The sequence below is a fragment of the Stegodyphus dumicola genome, chromosome 8 (genome assembly GCF_044657685.1).
Source record: "Stegodyphus dumicola isolate Sdum_Otavi_A_Nest chromosome 8, ASM4465768v1".
In the NCBI taxonomy this organism is placed as follows: Eukaryota; Metazoa; Arthropoda; class Arachnida; order Araneae; family Eresidae; genus Stegodyphus; species Stegodyphus dumicola.
The window spans coordinates 141,998,723-142,017,067 of NC_140775.1; the positions used below are offsets into that span (position 1 = coordinate 141,998,723).

The 18,345-nt window shown below is 30.6% G+C and overlaps 1 protein-coding gene across 3 annotated transcripts in view; it reads left to right on the forward strand.

The window, feature by feature from the left end:
- The first annotated feature begins 15,066 nt into the window (after nucleotides 1–15,066).
- LOC118183466 (BTB/POZ domain-containing protein 6-B-like) overlaps nucleotides 15,067–18,345 on the forward strand; it is a 104,158-nt gene continuing 100,879 nt past the window's right edge. The window contains exon 1 of one of the 3 annotated variants that reach the window (XM_085822509.1): nucleotides 15,067–15,224. In XM_085822509.1, the coding sequence (XP_085678635.1) occupies nucleotides 15,212–15,224 (13 nt within the window). In that variant the 5' untranslated portion in view covers nucleotides 15,067–15,211. The remainder of the gene's footprint in view (nucleotides 15,225–18,345) is intronic. The other 2 variants (XM_085822510.1, XM_085822512.1) reach the window with 2 other exon arrangements.

An 18,345-nucleotide genomic window follows, 5' to 3' on the forward strand; every position in this document is an offset into this window, starting at 1 on the left:
ATCTGTGATTTGAAATTGCCTCCAAAGTCTATGAACCACAGAAGGACTCACATTTAGCCATCTGGCCACTTCTGTTTGACTTTGTCCTGCCTCTAATCTCCCAATGGCTTTCTGTAGTAGTTCTGCAGGCAAATGATGCCTGAAGATCATTGTTACGAATTGGCTATCTCAAATTTTTGATGTCTCTATCACTGTGTATATATGTGATTGCTCTCAAACATGAACTTTTATGCTTCTCGCAGATGACGTATTCCGAGTGCAGCGCCACTAATTTGCATATTGGAGTTTTACTGAGCTACACTTACTTGGCAACATATTCAAATTTTACACGGTTTGGCTTATTTTTGAGGGAGTTATCGCTATTTTTGTGATTTTTCCTTAATTTATGATGGCCAGTGTATTACAGAAGGTATTATTCAGGACAGAGATATTGCCACACATATTAAATGAATTTATTATAATTCTGCCATTTAAATCAAAATAAGATAATCTTAAGAAACTCTCACTGCCATACAAATTTATCTTAATAAAAAAAGTTGCATGTAACTCACTTGCGTTATCTGTTGAACTAATAATACCCAACAATTTTATTTTAACTAATTAAAATTTATTTCTGCGATTCGTGTTTAGGAGTTATTAGTATTTGATAAATTCATTCAGCATCTTTCATACTCTAGTATCGTTATTATTAGCAGTAACAAAAAGGAGTCCGATTAGAAATGGGAGACATAATTTAATACTAGTGTTGATAAATAACTTAATCTTTTAGCAATACGTCGAGTAAAATTACAGAAAATTAACTAAAGCCGCATGGTTGCTGCATATGTAATAAATGAGAAAACAGCACAAACTATGGATGAAGTAACAAAAGCAATTTGACGTTGCCAGAATTAAAATTCGAATTACTTCATATAAAATATTTCTAAAAGTAAATATTTATCCAAAATTTAATGTCAAATTATCGAAGTGTAAGTTTTTAATTTTTCTCAAACCACAGGCAATTTTCAAATGCTTGAAAGCATAAAGAATCATATATGTCTAAAGAATTTCATATATTCTAATTAAGCTCTCTTTCGAATTTATTAATTTTGCAGTGTATATATGGTTTTCATACATTTGAGTGCACTGTTGATGTGAAAGAATTATGCAGTGTCAGAGCAGAGCACAAACAGTGGGTGTTAGTAACTGAAGCGAATTTCAGATGCGATCGCATGGATAGTGACATTTTACAAAAATAGATTTCATTTGTGGAGAATTAGGGGAAAAAAGTTTAATAATTGCGTCTTACGACACGTTTTCCATCTTCTAAAAACTATCATTTTCACCTTTCATGCAGTTACCTTCACGCGAATCTTCTGAAAGAATTTCATGATCTAAAAGGTATCTATGACGACGGAACAAAACGTACAAGAAGATTAATGTAATCAAAACTGTTTTTCCATAATTGTGGTACATTATTCTTTCGTGTTTGGCTTTCATTTTAACTAGCTTCTGTCATTTTTTGTTAGATAAGATATTGGTATCTCCGCTTAAGAGTATTCCACTGTTAGAAACTGAAAAACATGTTCGTATTAGCATAATATACATACTGACGTTAATTTTAATATATGAAGTGAAATCTGTGGATCCCCAATGAATTTGCACATTTTATTTCAGTTTTAGTATCAAAAGAATTAACTAATTTCTTTATAATTTGAAAGCATTATATATCAGAAACGATACGATTAACAGGATCATGTACTATGTCTCTGATCAGAATAGTTTATTCTTTATAAAAGAAATAAAATATATACAAAAACATTTTAAGTTACATTGGTTTAGTTGTATGCGCTAAAATGGTTCAGTTTAAATTAAGTTTTTTCTTAGTTAAAGAGGAAAACAATTTTGGCTATCATAATATTTTTGAAAACGTGTCACTAAAATTACTCAAACAAAACTTAAGATTCTTAACAATGGTACTTTTAAATCACGATTATCAATAAAACATATAAGGGAATGTGCTGTTATTCCAAATTTTTGTTAATGTTGTAATCTCGGTACATAACATTTTTAGTCCCACTGGATCAACAACCATAAATGACTAAATAAATATTTTGCTTTTTAATACATTTAATGAAAATTTTGAAACTGAAACAAATACATTTTATTGTGTTTTTACATTTTAGTCAACATAAGAAGGAAAAGTAATAAAAACGGAGAACCACTTCTGAACACAGGAAATCAGTGCAGCAATTGACGGCGAATGACATCATTTTTTCCCCGAGGTCTTCTGTTCTATCCATTTGCGTAAATCTACACTGAATTTGTTTATATTTTTTTTAATCAGAGAACTGCTAACAATGACGATTAAATATTTTGATTTAAAACTCATCATTGATAGCAAACGATATCTAAAAACATTCGAACGATTTCTGAAAAGTTGCAAATATTCGATTCTTGGGTTAAAAATGCTGAAAACACTTCACTTGAAAGATTATTCTTTGGTCTCTCCCACAAAGTAAGAATCAAACGATTCTGCCATGATTATTTTGACAGTTCAAGGGTATATTAGGAATCATAACAAGGATATATTAGAAATATTCAGCACTAAATAGAAAAGAGCTATATCGAATTTGAAACTATTTTTATGGAGTATTGTATTTTTTTCACAAATAGGTATATGTGAAAACTTTCAAACAATTCCGGGCAAAAATTAAAATTAGAGCTAAAACATCTCTACGCAAACAAAAACTATAGAAACTATAGCAGCACAGTGTAATAACATGTTAAATAGCACCTTATCATAACATGTTTTTTTATAATAACGAAATTATGTTTTTATTTTCTGCATTTATTTTGTAGGCATTTTTATTCGCATTTCATAATATATTTTAATCTTGTTACCTATATTAGCGATCTAGCATATTTCACTTAATTTTCATTTCAAAATTTTTGCTTAAATTCTTACTGAAAATTATAATTACAATTAGATGATTTGTTACTCGGATTGAAAAATATTGATATAAAATTCAATTGTGAAATATTAATACAAAGGGTGATATTAATTATCAGGATCCGACTATGTGGAAATAATTAGCATTCGTGTTGTGCTCTAAAAAACAGAAGTTTGATATATGTGTTATGAAAGATTTTACATCGTTAATTAAATTTTTTTTGGATAGCTAAAACATGTATATCATGACTGAAGGAGATTTTGGGGCATATTTTGAAAATCTAGCTATTGCCATACTTGAATGAAATTTATGATGACATCAAGATATTTGTCCTTTTCAACAAGATATTTGTTCGGCTCACCATATAGATTGCATAATCGAGACCATCTGAAAGAGTATCTCAATCAAAACGTCTTACTAATATGTAGAGCATACGCAGTGCAAATCTATGTTGCATTAATGGGCCGGCAGTCCCACGTTTCGACTTTAATTCCATGTAAATTTTTCTTGGGGCCATTTGTTAGGGATATTGTTTTTGCGTTTACATTTTCCCTAATTTTCGAGATTTTAGTAACAGTATCACAGAATTCTATGGGTTTGCTTTAACGTGATACATACGTAAACGTGTGAGATAAAACACCTAGTTGTTGTACAGATTTCTATTGCATCATCATCAAGCCGAGAATTTGCCTATGTCTCAGAGTAATAAAATTTGATATCGATTGCGTAGTTTGTGTGTTAAGAATATAATATTTGAAATACTTCAAGGAATCCTGAATATCCCCATGCATATTATGATTGCAACATTTATTACTTTAACAAAATGTTAGTCAAGAAGTTTCTGGGACCTAAAACGCTGCAATCCAGGAAAGACGATTTTATACAGAATCTTAAATAGCTAAGCGAAAGTATCTCACATCCTAAAACAAACTATTGAACTAATTACAGTAAAATTAACTGGCCTTTCTTAGAAAGAAAAAGGACTTGTTATTCATAAGATTCTTGCTATCTTGATAATCAACAGCGCTGGTCTCAGATACAGTTAGAAATCCCCGAGTTTTAGTTTGTTAGAGAAAGCAAGTCTCAATAATAAGGCTTTAGGTATTCAGTTTCCGAACAGTTTTATTTGACGAAACAATAAAATTTGTCAGAGACAATGGTTGGTCATGGAAAATTCCGTATTATAGAAGGATTCTTGTTAATCCCTTAAATTCTAAAATTTTAGTTTCCTTGTGTCACCGTTTAAGTGGCAAATAGTGACGCACTTTATCAGGGCAAAGCATGTTATGCGTCCGCAGTAACAACTGGACTGGGAGAGCAGAAGATGACTAAAACGGAACGTATTCTTCGGGATAAAAAGGGAATTAAGGGGATTGCCTTATGCTCTCTGGTTTCCCCGTTAAAAGACGAGTAGCTGTGAGAGAAAAGCCAGGTAATCCAAAATACATAACAATATGAAACAAAATCTGCTGTGGACCCCACAGGACTTCCTTGTACGGCTTCTTAAGTTATACACATTTTTTGCTGCATTTCATTCAAATTTATTTCCTCGAATTTCATTAGACATATATTTCTCATTCAATTCATTCGGTTCTCACGTCGCGGCCAGGCAAAAATGCATGAGAACTCAAGATATCTTATTAAAAATTGCAAAATACAGAAAAAAATAAAACACCAAATACAGTTAAAAGAAATTTAAAAAAAAAATTACAATTAAAATTTTGCACGCAAAAACAATCAATTCGGCCAGCTGGCCAGAAGACGGATATTTCGGTGCACGAAACTGAAAATTTACTTTTTGGTACCACTCTGCAAAAAGACGCTTAAGCTCGTTCAGAAACTGACTCAGTTCACTATTCTACTAAGAGTTTCAAATGTAAACAAATGGCGGTTTCATTAGACTTAATAGCACTTAAGCAACTTTTAAATTATTGATAATTCTAAACTAGTGTATGCAGATGAACTAAAACGATAAAAATCTTAACTGGAAATTCAATCATTTTTAAAGCAAAAGATGCACAATTTACCAACATCTTAGAATTAAAAGACTGAGCTCACCGAGTCAAGTAACAAAATGGGTATATATATATATATATATATATATGAATTTAACAAATATTCTCTTTAAATTCAAATTTCGTTCCTTGCAGTAATGGCGCAAGAGAATTATTTAAATTTAATTTAACTTTACTATTTATTCCTTATATATTATGAACATGTGTGTGTATGTGTGTGTGTGTGTAAGTGTATACGTTTGGTGCGGCCGATTGCAACTAAAAAGACAATGTGCTACTACATATTATAGCACTCCCACATACAAAATTCGAACGTTCTTAGGCTATTCATTTTTAAGTTATGCGAGCTATATACATACGCACGTATGGACAGAAATGTACAGACATCACAAAAAAAATTCTTTTGAATCCATTTTACTATCCGGTTTGGGAAGAAAGAGTCCTTTGTTCTGCCCTTACGTACAGATGATACGCAAAAATATCGTACAAGTGCATTCGAGAACAGTCAAAAGGATATTTTCGTGTAAATATGATACCCGAAATTTTTCGCTAATTCTATACTTCCTTTGCTTCTATACTTCCTTTGCTTTACTTCCTTTGCTTAGGAAATAAAAAAGAAAGAGAATTGGTTTGAAGATCAATTACAGTTTAATTTCAATTCTTTCTCAGTTTTGAAATCAAGTTTTTAAAAATTCTGATTTAGGTAATCTGAGGAAAGGCACATTTCAAAACTAATTTGGAAACTCCACATCAAAATCGATACCAAAAGAACAATACCAAATGATGAAAATAAAAGGAGAAACTTCATATCAGATCATCTTAACTTGGAAGAGCAATCCAAAACTCTTATTTGTAATTCGGAAATGGAGGATCTTTGTTACTTACCCTTTTTTCTCTTTTCGGAAGTTCGAGCACAGAAAGTGACAATCTCGAAATATCTCTCTTTAAATACAAGTTATGCCTTCGTTAATTGCAACCGACTTTGATTTAATTACTACTGCATTGTTTTGAGGAGATTTCAGATATTGTTTACGTTTTACAGGAATTATATCAAAAAGCTAAGACGAAGAACTCTTCAAGACCTTCGAAATTTGAATCACCATCTTAGCAGGAGCAATATTCCACAGCTATAACTAAATGACATCAGCAGTGTGTCTCATATATTTGAGAGATTAAGATCTTACTTAGCGTGTTACTCTTCACAGAGTCACAATTTAAGCCAAGTCCGTTGCCTAATAACATATAAATAGGGTATTTTACTAAACACTTTTATAAAACTCATTTACCTATGATAAAGTATAATTCACATGCCTACCGATTTCCCTTCACAGAAGATAGGTAATTGTTTTCTCAAATTTTAGTGTACATGGACTGTACATTACCTAACATTGTAGAATCATTAGGTTTTTTTTTTTTTTTTTTTTTTTTTTTTTTTTTTTTTAAAGCAGGAGACGTGAAAAAGCGACTGAAGATTAGGAAACCCAATCGTCAAATCCTAGTGGTGACGAACTTTTGTCCACTACCGTTTAGTTCGGGCGCCACTGTAGACTCATTAGATTTTTTTGAAGCAGAAGTACATGTAAAATTAGCAATGCTCTCACCGGAACTCGAACCTGGGCCTCTCGAATACGCGCCGAGTGTGCTACCAGTACACCACGAAGGCATGCTTTAGGGAGGGAGAAAATATCTCATAACAGTTCTAATTATTAATCATTAGAATAAGATTTCTTTTGTATCGCGTACCTTTTTATGCGTTATTTTGATAAGCGAATAATTTAGTTTTAATTGAAAATCGGAATGTCTTTGAAATTTCCTTCAGTCTTACAGTGTCAAGTAAATTTTCCATTCCTACTAAAGATATGATCAGCTGACATTTTTGTGTAATTAAATTACTCAGTTACCTTAAATTACCTTAACTATGTAATGTGTAATAACTAGGGAAAATGTATTGAAATATTTTAACTTGTTTTCCTTAAGACAGAAAGTAATTATGCAACTATTGTGTTAACCTAGAATTGAGAATCAGGAAATTTTCTAGCTCAATCAAAATGAATGCTGCTATAGTACGAACTTAGGCTTTTCTTAATACTTGAGATCTTGGTTGGCGATAGTGCCTATGCTTAATTTTTTTCATGCTTAATACTTTCATACATTGATTTACAGTTCATGTAATTTATTGATTATACATCAGAAAGAGTTATCGTGGTTCTTATTATAAGATTATTATAGAAATATTATTTTTGATTTCCAAGAAACTTCTTATATCCATGCGAATCTTTAATCCTGATTTTGATTATATTGGTGTAGGTAGGAAAAATCAAGATCTAGCGCTATATTTGTTATCAATTAATTTAACTTCTTTAACTTAACGTAAGTGTTTTTGTGAATGTTTCTCCAAATTTCGAACTTGTATGACAAAATGTTCGCTCCTCAATTTAGCAATTTACACAGTAACGTATTTTCTGTTTTCTACTTTCGTAGTGAAATTGGAAGAATGTCCAACTTCGAGAGCCATCGAGAGATCCGAGGGCGCTGCACTTTTTCATGGCACTATCTTCAAAAACACCTAATGATTTTACCAAGGGCGCTTGAACTAAAAGATGGTGGGCGATAATTGGTCACTACCAGCAACTGGCGATTGGATTCCCTCCTATTCAGTCGCCATTTAAGAGGAGGAGTATGTAAGGTATCTTCTCTCTGCTTACGTCCTGCCTTTGTGGTGTAATTGGGATCACGTTCAGTTAGGAATCAGGAGGTCGGATTTTTGAATCCTTGTGAGGCTACTACACATTTTTCATGTTTACAGCATTAAAAATCTTAATACTTCTAAACCACGACTCATGTAATTGCCAGAACAATTCACCACTTCTTGAGGAATTTACCAAAACACAAACCTCAACGTAAAACTCAAGTAATTAAAGCATGCAACTGATATGATAAAAGCCTACCGTAAACTTTCGCTGAGGTCTCTTAATTATGTGAGCAAACAAGGCCGGAAAAAACACATCTACAAGTGTTCTCAGCAGCGTGTCAAAAGAAATATTTCTCGAAATTTTTTACTTTTTTATTTCAGGATATCTGACTTACTATAAACCATTTCTTTAAGAAATATTTACAACAGACAAAGCTTAAATTGAAGCTTTTTTGATTCAGTTGCAGAATGTCCCGCATATATAGCCTGGACATCAGTTCCGGCGAACTATTTCTGCTAGCAACCGTCCAGCGTTAAGAGAAAACGTTCATTTATTGAAAACGTTTCTTCTATGTTTGCTAGCTATGGTAACCTAATAAAAGATGGTAGAAATAGTACGAAGATGGTCAGAGGTTGCTGCCAAAATCTCTCTCTTAATTTCAAGAATTTTTTTCTTATATGCTTTAACTAATTAGTATCCCAATGGAAGCCAAAACGTAGAAATGTCAGTGAAGATAAGACTTATAACGGATAGCTTAAAACCCTTCAAGTATATGATTATGATTATGAAAATTGATTAATCAAATTACTTCATCGAATAGTTACTAGGATATCCAATTACGTGTTTTCAATCTGAAAATCTGCACTACCAATAATTGGTCTGTTCTCGAATCCTTTAAGAGGTCCAAACCCCACAGCGCCACCTAAACTGATATATCAATGATATGTAATAGTCAACTGAAGGCTTTGCTCACAAATGATATTTTCTGGTCTATCGTCACTTCGGGATGATTATTTTTTAAATCCCTTGGGTCAAGGAAACCCTACAGAAAATTGCCCGGCGAGGCATTTACTTTCAATGGCCTCACCTATCCCATTCGTTATCGATAATAGTTCGATCTTGAGCTGCAATCGAATGTTTTATCAAAGGGACTAACCACAAATGTAATTATGAAGTGTTGTCGAATACAGGATGAAGGCTAATTGTAATTCCATCCATTATTAACATACAAAAAAACTGGAATCATATACCATACACGATCTTTCATAGTTAAAGTCATTAGTGTTTATAACCGAAATTATCATAATTTTCAAACCGCAATTTTTAGCATAGTTTTATCAAAACATTTCTTTAATATATCATCTTGCTTGCTATTGTGTTGCGATATTCCTCTAAATTAAAACATTTTTAGACGACCAAAATGCTCTTGCGTTGTATGCAGTTCAACGAAAAATAGATTTACGTTTTATGAGACCGGGAATATTCAAATCTCATAAATCTCTAAAACGATACAAGATCCGGAAACGTTAATTTTCGCTCTTTTATGTTCTAATATAAAACTATTTAATGATTTGTTTTATTGACTTACAGCAGGAGCCTTCATTTAAAAAAATAGGATGGGGACACCACATGACTTCCTTTTACGGCCTATTAAATTTTTCACAATTTTTGCTACATTTCATTTTAACTTGTTTTTCAGAATTATTGTAACTTAATCAACCCATCTTTTAGGGCAAGTTGAAAATGACATCAAACACTGAAAATCGTAAAATTAAAAAATATCGCGGTCAATTTTTGTCATGTTCGACTCATTATGTCATTAAGACACAATAACACGCCGAATAAATACTAATTAAGAAGACAAACAACAAAAATTAACAAAATTTTGTAAATATAACGCTGATTTTTGTTGTTTGTCTTCTGAATTAGTTATTATGTCATAATTCATAATGAGTCAAACTTCTTATAAATTTATTTTTTCATAACGGGTACAAAAGTTAAGAGCATTAAAAGTTAGATTTCGTGATTTGCACAAAATTAATTTGTTTTTTTATTTGACATTGCCAAAACGTGAACATTTTCCACATTTAAAATCCTTTTGTAATTAGAAATATATTTCAGCGACTAACGATTGGAAAAATAAACGCAAAGTAAGGACTTTTAAGGGGGATTAGAGGATGAGCATATATATATATACTTCTGATAACTTCGATTGCCTGGAAAAGGGAGGTGCACAACTACATGTTATAAGAGTCCCATTTACAAACTTCCAATATTGTGTGGCTAATCGTTTTTGAGTTATGCTCTATAAATGTGAATGAACAGATGTCCCGAAAAGAAAATCAGTTTTTAATTCAATTTAAGTCCATTTTACTATCCGTTTTTGAAAAAAAGAGTCTTTTATTCTGTCCATTTGCACAGGCGTCACACACTATAAAGAATGATAAAAATTATTACATATGTATGTTTTAGTTTCCAATTTAACCAATTATTATTAAACAACAAAATTGCTTGAATCAAACAACAAAATTGCTTACATTCGAAACTTACCATACATATATTTTGCTCATAAATGTAGCGTCACGTATACGTGATCGTCATTATTTGTATCTCCTTTTCTTTCTTACTTTTTAATTATAATAGAACCAGACTAAAAATATTCATTTACAAACTTCTTACCCCTCCATAAAATTTGAACGCACTTGTTTTTCTCGAACTGGAATAAAAATATGTAACAAGGAATTTCAATTGGTGTAGAGGTTTGTAAATGCTTGTACAGATATAGCTCTAATATTGACATTTCTATAAACATACGAAAGTATAAAAGCCATCATTCTGGAATATCTAATTGCAAGAAAGCAGTTTTGACATTATAATAAATACCAGAGAACGATAGCAGCCACCTGCTAGTATTATAAGGTATTTCTTCCGTCTCTTAGCATGCCTTCGTGGTGTAAAGGTCAGTACACTCGGCGCGTATTTGAGAGGTCCGAGGTTCGAGTTCCGGAGAGCATTAATGAATTCTTCGATTTCCTTGTTTCGAAAAATTTTTAAATGAACTACAGTGACGCCCGAACTAAAAAGGTTGTGAATGATGATTTTTCATCACCAGAATTTAGCGATTGAGTCCCCTAAAACCTAGTCGCCCTTTAAAAGGGGGAGTATATAAGGTATGTCTCCCGTTTTCTTAGTATGCCTTCGGCCAGCACACTCGGCGCGTATTCGAGAGGTCCGAGGTTCGAGTCTCGGGGAGGGCATTGCTCATTTTTCATGTTTATAGTATGCACGTGAATATTCTATCTTTTCAGTTTTTGTAAATAATTTTAAATGATCAAATTTCTTTGTTTTTAATTTGCTGTTCTGGCATATCAAGAATCTATGCAGAGTTATAATTTTCAGATCGTTTTGGTCTTCCAATCCATGGAGATAGTTGTCTTAAAAACATGTCGTTCACTAGTAGTGTTAGTAGTGTTTATTTACGTTTCCAGGAATACTAGCCATTTTTAGATTTGACCATCTTGGAAGTAGAAGTCACAAGAAATTTCGGTTTATATAACAGTTTATGAACTTTTAATTTTCATTAGTAATTTTTTCTAATAATATATAGAATAAAATATATGTTTTACATTATAAGGGATTACAAAAATAAGTATTAAATAACGGTTTATAACTATACTACACTACTAATATTTTTAACTAATAAATGTCTAAAATAAATCGCAATTAATTATTCCTTTCGTAGAAGGTATTAATCTACAAAATACTGGAAAATCAGATCAGAATTTTAATACATGTTTCCTACGTACTTTTGCTTCTCTTTTCTACCGAGTTAATGCATCTTAATTGAAAATTATGGTATTGTATACTTCATTTATCTAACATTGCATTTCCATGAAGAACATAAAGTATATACTAAAAGATTTCATAAACGAATAAACAATGATAGATTGAAGTAAAAGAACTGATATCGCAAATATCAAAGTCCATTTTATACTGAATTTTCTTCTGAAACCCATTTCCCTTTCCTACGTCAACGAGGTAAATTATTTCTTGTGTGTTCATATTAAAGTTTGTTTCCTGACAGTCATTTCGTTTTATTTTATTCCTTAGTAAATCAGTTCCAGGGAATTGCACTTAACGCAAAACATACGAAATATTCCACATTTTAATATTTATTGCACCCCTGTTGCATATAACATGAAACAGGACCGTCGTTCAATTGGCTAATAACGTTGACATTCCTCACAATTCCATACACTTCAAATCAACCTTTCGAGGGTGTTAACGAAGGATTTCCCAGCTGTGATTTTTACTAAACTAGGCCAAGAACAGATAATGCGCTTTTTGCGTACAGAAAAGTATGTCATAGACTTAAAACAGAATTTAAAGTCATTTGGCGGTAATTTTAATATATCGATTTCTTTCCGCCGCCAAACTTATTTTCACAAATCCAGTTATTAAAGCATCCAAAGAAAATTAACTTCGAGATTTGCATTCTAAACTTCGATGCGTGTTCATAATTTTCTTAGAAAAGATAGCGCTTCATACTTCATTTCCTAAATTTTAATTTAAATAAGAAATGATTCAAATAATCAAAAGTAATTTTTACTAAACAAAAACAATTAATCAACTCTTCGACATTCTGCATAACTATAAATATTTTAATGCATGACATCTCTATTACTTTTCATGAATTTAGACTCAATTAATTAGGTGAAATTTCCTTTAAAATATTACTTCAAAAAGAGGTATAAAACAATTTTTATATTTCTTTGTTACAAATTTCTTATCAGTTGCAATCACCGAATGTTCATATTTTTTAAAATATAAATTTTTCACAGCTTCAAACTGAATAAGAAAAATTTATTGTATACCAGTGTTTTCCATTATTCAGCATTTTAGATAAAGTTACAATGTGTGATAATTAGAAAAAAATATTAACATGTATTTTTGTTACGTGCATCATTGTTTCATATTTTGAAACGCACGTATTTTAATATTCAAATTATTCTCAGATAATATGTTTAACATTCCTTATAATCCTGAATGCAACTTCATGTGTATTCCAAATTAAAGTAGTATATCATGGAGGGTGTATTCAAGCCCAAAGTATTTTCGGTATAGTCTTTTAACTGAAAACTTCAGTAATGTAAAAAATAATTTAGGTAAAATAAAAAGAAATTAAATTACTTATAAAATGTTATAATAAGAACCAAACTCTATATTAAAATACTTATATAAAAGTATTTATATATACGTATGATAAGCATTTTAATACACAGTTTTTTTTTATAGTATTATATTCAATTATTGCATCAAATGCACTAACTTTCAATAAATTTCCTCAGTTCCAAATAAACCCTGTAAATCTATTTTCACAACATTAATACGATTAACACGGTAGTACAAACCTCAAGGCGCTTCATTTAATAACTAGATGTTCAACTGAACACAATTACTACATGAGATGATTTTTAGCGACAGAAAAAGTAAGGGACTTCGCATACCTAGATCTTGGATCTGGCAACAGCAATAATTTTACTTTAATCGTTGCCAGAACCTCAGATCTAGATATTTCAAGTTATTTATAACAGTCTCAGAGGAAAATTTCATAGTATAAAAGAAAGTGGAAACGTAAACACATTTTAATAACAGTTAAGGAAACCCAAACCTTGCAACTTTAGTTTTTAAGACTTTTATATCAACAACAATAATATATTAGGTTTTAGCTTAAATTGACAAACCAGAACTGAAACTTTACTTGAAGCTCTTAACAAATTTTCGTAAAAAATATATTACGAGGTAATCGAAGATTTCTCAGATTTTTCTCAAATATAGGCTTTGTATCTGGTAGTTGAATTTCATGTGCGTGAGTGCAAAGGTGATGCTCATGAATAAAGCTTAAATGACAACAAAAACAGTTAGACATCTTGTTAAGAAACGTGAACATTGATATAATAAATTCAGAAAAGTCTGAAAGAGATGTATGGCAATACTTAGCACCTTTTAGCGAATTCTAAAGATGTGCTACTTTAAAAATTTTTGTGATTAAGTTACTGCGTGAGAATCCGAAACATTAATATAACTAGACATATTAAATCGATTTAAATGAAAGCATAAGAATATATATGCATATGAACACATACTTATTTTACTTTTTCTCGGTAATCAGAAATGACGACCAAATACTTTTACATTGCATAAAAAAATATGTAAGATATTTTATGTTCAGTTTTTATGATTTAAGCCTTTAATATAACTTTTCCTTTCCATATTCCTCGCCAGAATGGAAATAATTTTTTTTTTTTTTTTTTTTTTTTTTTTTTGTATTTACGCTGAAGGTTTGAAATTTTTAGATTAGAGCTCCTAGCAACCGCGTCTATTGTTATTCCCACCAACTGTGCTTAAAAGTTATATTCCGGCTGGCTTTACAATCTCTCTTAATTAAAATTTTATAGTAATTTTCTTATTCCCGATATAGATATGAATGGGGTCAGTTTTAAATCAAAGTATTAAATCATCAAAACTCATAAAACTATATCTTTTAAAAAGAAAAGTTACAGATATCTTATTCAAGTAAACAAAGGAACCACAATTCCTACATGCTACTTTACATTTGTTTAAATATAACTGATAGAATAGCAAGTATGTTTTCAAACTACTTAACTAGAATCTTTAACTAAAGCTTTAGGTAAAAAATATAACTTACGATATAAAACTAAACAATATCAGAAAAAGAAAAGCATACTAGTAATCAAGTAATATTACATTACGTTTTCATACAAGGATTACATTCCAACTTAAATCTCTAGCCAATTAATTCTGAAGAAACATGCTTGAAGATCAGTAATCTTTTTGTTGTTAATTAGATATTCGCTTCTCAAGGATTACGCTGAAAAATCTAGGTTATTAAGGACTTTACAGCATTCAAATGTAAGACAGAAAAACTCTAGATTTAAGGCCTGAAAATACTTTTAAAATATTTACAAAGAACACAAATGTCCTTTTATGGCTTGAATGTTAATTCTCCAAAAATGGAAAAAGTTGATAACTTTTAATAAGCCTGTCGTAGCCACTCAAGGTTCTTTAATAAGAATTCGAGAACCTAAAAATTTTGATGCTATATTTAGCCTACTGGAAATTTACACACAACCTCTCATTAACATGGGTGATATGTAATTTTTTAATAATTTATTGCATGATTAGTATTCAGGGTTAGGCTGAACTGATATTAAGAAGTTGTATAAATTACGATTTTGCGTGTTTTGGGTATATACAACGTACGTGAATGAAGAGAATATCATTAAAAGTTATATTTTCGGATTTATGAAAACATATTCGCCAGACTGGGAGATAAGCTGCCAAATATGGCGTAAAAGTAATTTACCATCCCACCAATGGCTGGAGCGTGTCACCAAAACATTCCGACACTCGTTTTCTTTTCATGCAAAGCTCAGGATAGCACGTGCCAAAACAGCGCGGGTCTTGGGAGTGATTCACACTCAGACATTTGTTTCCGAGGAGGGTGGACTAAAAGTTATAGTTTACGTAGCATGTAAGCGGTAACTAAATGGAGTCAAGTAGTATGTATAAAGATTTCATATTTTTAATTTATTTTATAGAAATTTCTAAATGCTCAAATATCAGGTATGTTGCAGATATAAAAGCTATCTCCGTCACTAAAAAAATATTGTATATTTAGCACCTTAAAATTTAGTATAGCGAGGTTATTTTTTAATATTTAGGAGAAATAATTTCATGGCCAGTATATTATGACTAAAATCGTCAGTTATTGCTTTGAATAATTTGAATAAATTATTTGGATTTTCAACATTACCTTCTTCTATTTTATTTAATAATATAATTCTCGATTTGTATAAGAAGAAACATTTCTCTGAAATAAAAAGGAAAATTACTTTCTCAATGCAAGAAAAAACTTTGTTTCTTTCAAATGAGCTTTTGTTTTAACGTTTCTCAAGAAATATAAGCTAAAAGGAATTAAAGCTTGTTATAAAATTTGACTTAATCCATGAATGATTCTCCTTGATTCACAATTTAATTTCTTTACTTAACTGAATTTTCTGAAAATTTTACTTATTTCTATATCTAATTAAGTAACAGTTTAATAAAAACGTATTCCGTAATTAAATATTGCAATAAATTATCAATTATATTTCAATGAATGTTACAATAAAATTGTTATTATTATAAGGTATTTCCTTCTTCCTTTCCTCATGCCTTTGTGATGTGATTGGAAGCACACTCAACGCGTGTTCGAAAGGTCCAGGGTTCAAGTCCGGGCGAGGACAATGCTTATTTTTCAAATCTCCAGCATTAAAAAAAAACTTTTGACTCTATAATATGATAACGACGAGATACTAAGCATTTGTTCCGCTATGTTAATCCATTACCAAAAAATATCAACACACAATTATTATTTTATAAGTTAGTAAATCCTATAAGTTAATATTAGTGCTGTTGGTGTATAGTAGTAAAATGGTAATTATAATATTTTACTTAATTTTTCTGTAAAAGATTCAGGTATTTTCGTAAGATTACCTGCCAGCGCTTTTTTAACATAAGACTGTTTTAAACACGTAAAATATTATATTTACGCAGGTGAATAATAAAAATGCAATATATTTCTCCTAATATTTCTTATACGTACACAAATAACATAAATCTAACTTACAGTTTTCTATTTTTACATAATAAGCTGAACTGTTTCAAAATTAGTATTATTTTTCTTCTTATATAATTTAATATACAAGAAATGATAATTTTATATCTGTTAATATTACGTGTTTTGTTTATTTTGAGGATTGTTGATGAAAGTAAAGTGGCAGGAAAATATTTATCATCATAATTTAATGTGCAAGAATAAAGATTAGATAAACTCGGAGTAATAAAATATATTTTAAAAAAATCATTTCTGAATTTTATATTTTGTTAATATGCATCTGATAAGAACAAAGAGACAGAAAATTATTACTTCACAGAAGTAAATCAAAAAATTCTTACGAAATGTTTTGCCTTTGAAATAATAGCTTGCAAAACTGCTTGTACGATTATTATTATTATCAGGAACTAATTTCATGATTTATTTTTAGATTTGAATTTTATTTATGTATTGAATTTCAGGCTCAGAGATTTTGTTTCTGTTAACAATATCCCGAATTCATGTATCCGAATTCTGCCGTTAGTATAATTTCACATGTGAGTAGGTTTAAGTAACAACCATATCAATCAATCAACGAAAGTCAGCTTTCAGTGTGTAGAAAACATCTCAAACAGAACGTGAGATGAAAGGTAAAGGAAATGCTTACTCATCTGAAACGGGTGATAATTTTAAGTTGCTCTTTATGTGAGTAGTAAATTTAAAAATTTACTGTTTAAAGGGCATACTACGAATTTGATTAATTCATCAATTAAAATTTATCCCCCTGTAATTCCTTTCTGGAAATTTTAATAAAAGATTACGTTTAAAATTCACCGCATTCATATCTTGAGAGAATGTTGTAAATATTTTCCAGTGATTTAATTGAGCAATACTTTTCAATGCGAATATTGTATTCTAAACTTATAAAATAGACTTCTTTATACGATGGTTTCAAAAATATCCATACAAGTATTTTATGTTTTATTTTGTAAATCAAGATTATACCTGAAAGTTGAAAGTTTTGCTTTCAACTTTCAACTTTCAAATAATCATAAATACTCGCATTTCAATTTTCATTAATTTCAAATTCTAAAGATTTTAATTTGGCTCGCGCTACTTATGTAATATTTTATAATGTGTAACATGGATCCTGATTCCTGGATTCCCCATCCGTTAGTCTAGCTGCCATATCCAAGTGAGAAGATGACAATATAGCTGCTGCAACGAAAAGTAAACTAGGGCTTAAGATTTATTATATTTAACCATTTCGAGCTAAGATTCGGCTATCATAAGATGCTTAAAACGTTGGCATTTTTCGTAACTAGCGCTTTCTTTTAGGAGATCCCTTTCAAGAAACAGCAGTAAATTTTATGTGGAAGTGAATTTATTTATAAAGATACAGGAATAAATATGCAGCCTTTAACAATGAAAAGTAGAAATTATGGAAAATTAAACCATTCAGACAAACTGCCTTGTTGGAGGTAAGCGATTCATTCTCTATCGGCATCAAATTTAGCAGCTCATCCTGCCCTTTCGATTAAGATATGGCATAAGACATGACCTACATAACAGAATAGTCTTCCTTTTAAATTGAAACCACCCAGTATTATTGCTATAATGATTTTAAATGTTATTAAATGACATTTAATGCGTAATGTAAAATACGTTACTGCACTAAACATAGGAATATTGGCACTTTAGTTACATTGCACCGTAGAGATATATAGTCTTGCTTCTTGCCTGTTATTGGTAAGAACATTCTCAAGCAGAAATTAAAAACTGGCGGAACGACTAATGACTAGTTTACCTTTTAAAAATTTTCCAAAAGATGTTAACATTACTGTTTTAAACATCGCCTGTGAAGCATAGTTTTTATACCTGGAAGTTTGTAACTTAAAAAGAAAGCTATTTTGCTATGTTGGTCATGTTTTTAGCTTTCTTAATTGAGAGTGTAGAATGAGCTGCTAGATATGACGCCTGTAGAGACTGATTCGCTTACCTCCAACAAACAGTTTAGTTTTATCTGACCAGTTTAATTTTTCTTA